Source organism: Zea mays, chromosome 7, assembly GCF_902167145.1.
Source record: "Zea mays cultivar B73 chromosome 7, Zm-B73-REFERENCE-NAM-5.0, whole genome shotgun sequence".
In the NCBI taxonomy this organism is placed as follows: Eukaryota; Viridiplantae; Streptophyta; class Magnoliopsida; order Poales; family Poaceae; genus Zea; species Zea mays.
In genome coordinates, this window is record NC_050102.1 from 142,013,151 (window position 1) to 142,018,330 (window position 5,180).

At 49.1% G+C, this 5,180-nt stretch overlaps 1 protein-coding gene across 1 annotated transcript; it reads right to left on the minus strand.

Moving 5' to 3' along the window:
- Positions 1-646: 646 nt before the first annotated feature.
- On the minus strand, positions 647-4,614 carry LOC100283442 (glucan endo-1,3-beta-glucosidase A6). Its single transcript, NM_001156343.2, has 3 exons — positions 4,463-4,614; positions 2,997-4,325; positions 647-1,320 (listed from the first exon to the last, which is right to left on the minus strand). Exons 1-3 carry the CDS (start codon positions 4,527-4,529, stop codon positions 1,277-1,279), a joined length of 1,440 nt encoding a protein of 479 aa, NP_001149815.1. The 5' UTR covers positions 4,530-4,614; the 3' UTR covers positions 647-1,276.
- Between the last annotated feature and the right edge of the window lie 566 nt (positions 4,615-5,180).

Consider the following 5,180-nt stretch of genomic DNA (forward strand, 5'->3'; position numbering starts at 1 on the left):
CGTTTCATCTTGCTCGCCAGCCGTCATCCCGGCTTCACGATCATATCATTTTATCCGTCGGATATGATATTGTTATGGTAATGGCACTAGGCGGTGGTGGTGGTGGTGAGAGCGATCGTGAAGTGGTTAACCGTTCTCGATGGAGCCATGATGCCGACCACTTGGCCGGAGGAATCTCGTCGGCCCCGCCGTAGCGCCCACGGCAAGCAAAACCACACTATGCCCCGGTTTGTTTCGGCTTTTCGCAGCTTCTAGCCACCAAAAGCTGTTACGGACTGCCAAACACTCAGCTTTTCAGCCAGCTTCTATAAAATTCGTTTAGATAAAAACCATTCAAAATCAACATAAACATAAAATCGGTTGAGTCGTCGCAATAGTAGTAATCCGTCACTTTATAGATCCTGAGCCCCATGGACAACTTTATCTTCCTCCGCACGTAATTCTAATGATACTCGGATTCTCTACACAACCAGATTCTCCTCACAGCTAGATTCTCAAAAAATCTGGTCAGAAAAAAGCTGAACCAATCAGACCGTATAGCCCTCAAGAAAAAGCTCCGGCCTCCCACGTCCGACCCTCCTCGCCGCCGTCGGCCTTCACGGCTAGTTATGTCGACCTCCCGTACTGTTTTACATTTTAAATACTAACCATTAACGATCAAACGTCGTTTTGTACTGTTTTACATTATAAATTGTATTGTTTACACAATAAAGTTTTAAATACTAACGAGTAACGATCGAACGTTATCGTGTGCACGCGCTGGAGTTCCTTTTCCCTCTACGGACCAGGTTGCTTGCTTCGGATTAATAAAGCCGACTGCAGATTAATAAAGCCGACTGTTTGGACTGCTACAATTACAATTCTAGAGATAAAAATATCGTATAAACAGTAGAAGCTAGAATAAAGAGGCGTCTTGTTGTGGCAAACTGACACGAGGGTTAAGTGATACGTACTTCCAATAGCTCTCATGCAGTGCAACTCACAGTTACTAAAAACTGAAACGAACTACGTTTCCACCTTCGATTTCTGATTCTCAAGCGAGCAGGAGCAACCGAGTGAGCCTTCACTGTCATGGCACAAGTCTGGTAACTCCGTTCTCAAATATTTGTCGCGAGCTAGCTTATTTTTAAACTAAAACGCGACAAATAAATAAGAACGGAGAGAGTGCTGTGTTAGTTAGAACATCTACGTTGCTCCACACTTCACTAGGTCCCAAGTCGTCTGGTTACACAAAATCAGGACCCAAATGCTGTCTTCTCGCCCGCTCTGCACCCCTTCAAGGCGACCCCGACGAGCTAGGGAACCTGCAGGATCCATGACCTGAAGGGGGCAAAAAAGGAGTAAAAAACACAACAACCATCAGCATGACAGCCAAAGATGCATGACAGACAGATACAAGATGGTCAATTGCTTGAAGCACTGGAAAACAATTAAATAGATTCTGAGGTAAGCTTCATGTACTATGTAAGCACACAGAGCACGTAGCAACAAGTCTATTACTCGACTGAGGTAATTTTTTCTTCTTTTCACTGGACCTGCATGAAGTAGGTGGTGTGTTTATGCATCCATCCTACTATCAAGCATCAACTGCTCAGATGCATCAATTATCACATAATACGAAAACTCATGTAGGAACTTGCAGGCTAAGCAGCTATTAACCCTATCACTGTACTACACTACAGCAATCAAAGACCATATTAATTGTTTGGGCTTTGGCCCAGTCATAAATGGGCCACCTATGGAGCCATGGCAGATACCCCGCACCCGCAGCTACATGGCACGTCTTTCAGAATCAGAACAAGTGTGCAAATGAGACTATGCAGGCTTGCAACCCGGTCCGGTCCACTTGGAACTAACTGTTGGCAGCAAGCCCAGCAACAAACTGACCCGAAATGTAGGCAGTGTCATGGTAGGAATCTCTATGTACAATTAAGAAAGGTAGCTATGCTAATGTTGACATCCCATTAATAACTTTCTACGCTAATGTCGACATCCCATTAATAACTTGAATATACACATATGCTATGCTATACAGCTATTCGGTTTTATTCTAGGACATGAACATCTCTGCAATATTGACTTAACAACCAGCATGGTTTAAGACCGTCTAATTTGGCCCACTGTAGCAGCCTTCCTAGTATGTTGAATGAAATTTAGGTGCCACACAGGCACACGAGTACTAGCATCAGGAACCTCATGTTTGAAATCCTATAGTGAACACTATTTTGACGTGCTTTTCATCCTGTTTCAAATACGAAAACTTCTCACAAAACAATAACTGTTTCAGCACATGTTTAAACAATATTCAAAGTCCTTATGTATCTGGTCAACGCCAACCACATAGCTACTGGAGTATTTGAAGAATAAACGTCATCGGCATGTCTTGAGGATTAATATCTGTTTTATGGTTCATGGTCCCCCAAAATCCCAAATCCCAGTGGTGGGAGTCAACTCACTTGACAGATGGAAAGAGCATCTTAATGACAGTAGGTTTCCAATTATAATCCTACTATACTTAATCATCTACATGATAAAGGCCAAATTGGAACCTTCCCGGCTGCTAACCTCGTGAAAGTCGCGGGAACTATTTTTAGTACTTCACTGAATGGACCCCAGCTCACAAAAACATAGCAGTTGTTTAATATTTTTCACATATCCTAGTCGACAGATGGCAATGACCCTAGACTCGGTCATTTGAATATTGTTCCGTATTAATCCCAGGGACACGCAAGAGGAAAGACTATCTGATACTGTTTGTCTGTTTCTAAAACTGCAAGATGCCTTCACATTTCACAATGATCAATTCCTATTTATCACTCATCTTCTCACACCTGGTGAAATGCTACCGTCTTTTTTTATATTTTAGGCCAGCCTTAGTCAATTGAATTACAGATTGTAACTGCATTGCCAATCAATCAACAAACTAGTCGTTCAAAATGAGTACTAAACGGGCAGTAATTTCAGAATGTAGGGTGTGTGTGTGTGTAAACACTTACTTGGGTCTTTGATAGTCTGCTCTGCGAGGTTGTTGAAGTAGCACGTCGCTCCAGTCTTCTCGAACTGCTGCCAGTACGAATTGAAAGCATAGCTGGCGTGCGCCGCCGTTGTGTTGGGCGTGTAGCACGTTTTCCCGGGCTGAATGGCGTCGCAGGTCCCGTTTCCCTGCCCGCACGCGTACGACAGCGCGTTCCCCACCGCCGTCTCGTTCAGCTTGTTGCTGGCGGCGGCCGAGAGCACGCACCATATCGGTCCTTTGTACGGTGTGTTGTTCTCCGGCGCCGGCAGGGGCGGGTACGACCCCAGTGGCCGCCGTCCGGTGAGGTCGATCTCGTAGACTGCCGTGCCGTTGGCGTAGTACAGTCCCCAGTGTCGCTCGGTGCCCGGCCCTGGCTTGAGGTCCTCGTTGTAGAGCGAGAACACGAACACCGGCATCTTCGCGCCCGGCCTCACCGGCGTGCCCGGGTTCTTAGCCATCCGCGCCGCGAGGTTCCTGTTGTAGATGGCGGCGTTGTGGACGTTGCCGCCAATCTGGTTGTAGTCGCAGCCGTTGGGCCACCCGGTCTCCGCGATGGCCAGCTTCACGTGCCCGTACCCAAGCTTCGCCATCGCGATGACCACCGCGTCGAGCATTTCGTCGAGCAGGTTGGTGTACGTGAGCCCGGTGCCCGGGTCGACGTAGCGTGTGCGTCCGCCCTGGAAGAGCGCGTAGTCGAGCGAGACGGTGAGGTTGTTGTCGGCCCAGACGAAGTAGGGGTACGCGTCGACGAAGTAGTACGAGTTGGTCCCGTTCAAGAAGTGCAGCAGCGGGCGCACGACTGCCTCGGCGATGTCGGCGCGGAACGCGGCGGCCGACGGTGGGCGCGGGAAGGCGCCGTCGGCGAGCGCGTCCATGGCGAGCGTGGTGCCGATCTTGACGCTGCTGATGCTCCTCTTTCGGAGGCTCCGGTGGATGTTCTCCATCGCCGGGACAAGGTGTGGCCAGGTGGAGTTCGCGATGGACAAGTCGGAGAGGATCTCGTTCCCCACGAGAAGGAACTTGACCCGTGTCGCCGGGTAGTAGGGGACCAGGTTCTCGGCGACCCACCGGTCCGCCGCGGCCGCAGAGGCGGCGAGGTCCGGTATGATCTGGTTTGGCACCATGATGGAGACGGGCCAGCGCGTCCCAGCCAGCGCGCGGAGCACGCCCGGGTTGGCGTCGTAGATCTTGACCGACCCGGCCCCCGCCGCGCGGAGCAGCTCCACGGAGCGCCACGGCGAAGGGATGTCGTCCGCCACCCGGCCGTAGTTGACGCCGAGCCCGTAGCCACCGCTTGCCCCATACGCCTCTGCAAAGGTAATACCAAGAAAGACACCGCCTTTCAGCTCAGGCCTCAGCACAGCTTGGTTCACAATAGCTCCAGCCTTCAGCCGGCGTGCGAGACGGCGTGGTGGACGGCATAGGAGTAGGCTTGCGCAAGCTTACCGCTCCAGGCGACGGCGACGCAGAGAAGGAAGAAGAAGGGGAAGCTCAAGAGCGGCGGACCGGCCATGGCTTCTCTGCTATGTTGGCGTTTGCCTGGGCGTTCTGAGACCTCGGGGTTGCCGACTTGCCGTCTTCTTGTAGGAGAGCGGATTGTGTTAAACTAGGGGCTTCTTTATTTTTTAAAATTAAAGTTTGCCAACGGTATAGTACTTTTCACTAGCCATTGGCTAGGGCACACCTTTGCTTTTTGAGTCTTTGAGAAGGTTCAATAAAGAAAAAAAACAAAAAAATAATGAGGTAAAGCTGTGGTGAAAAAAATGATGCTTTGGAGAAAGCAAGATGAAAATCACAAGAAAAGAGAGGAGGTGCTGTGCAAGTGTGCATTGTAGCGTTCGGCTGTAAACAGTGCCCATCACACTACCTTGTTGCTCGTCTTGCGCATTGGATCCTCTGCTTGACTGCTTGGGGAGGGAGCTTTGGGGAGCTGGCTTTCCAAGTCTGTTTCTCTTTCAGTTCTTTCAGGTTTTGGAGGTTTGTCAATTGTGACTTGCGAGGTCAAAAGCTGCACGGTAAATGCAACCAGGGAAATTGCCTGGGAACCTGCATTGCTATTCGGTTCATAAAAGGAAGCAATGTTCGTTTTTTATGATTCAAAGGATTTAAAATTTGATCAGAATTATATAAAACACTAACATTTATGACATAAAAGAAATATAAT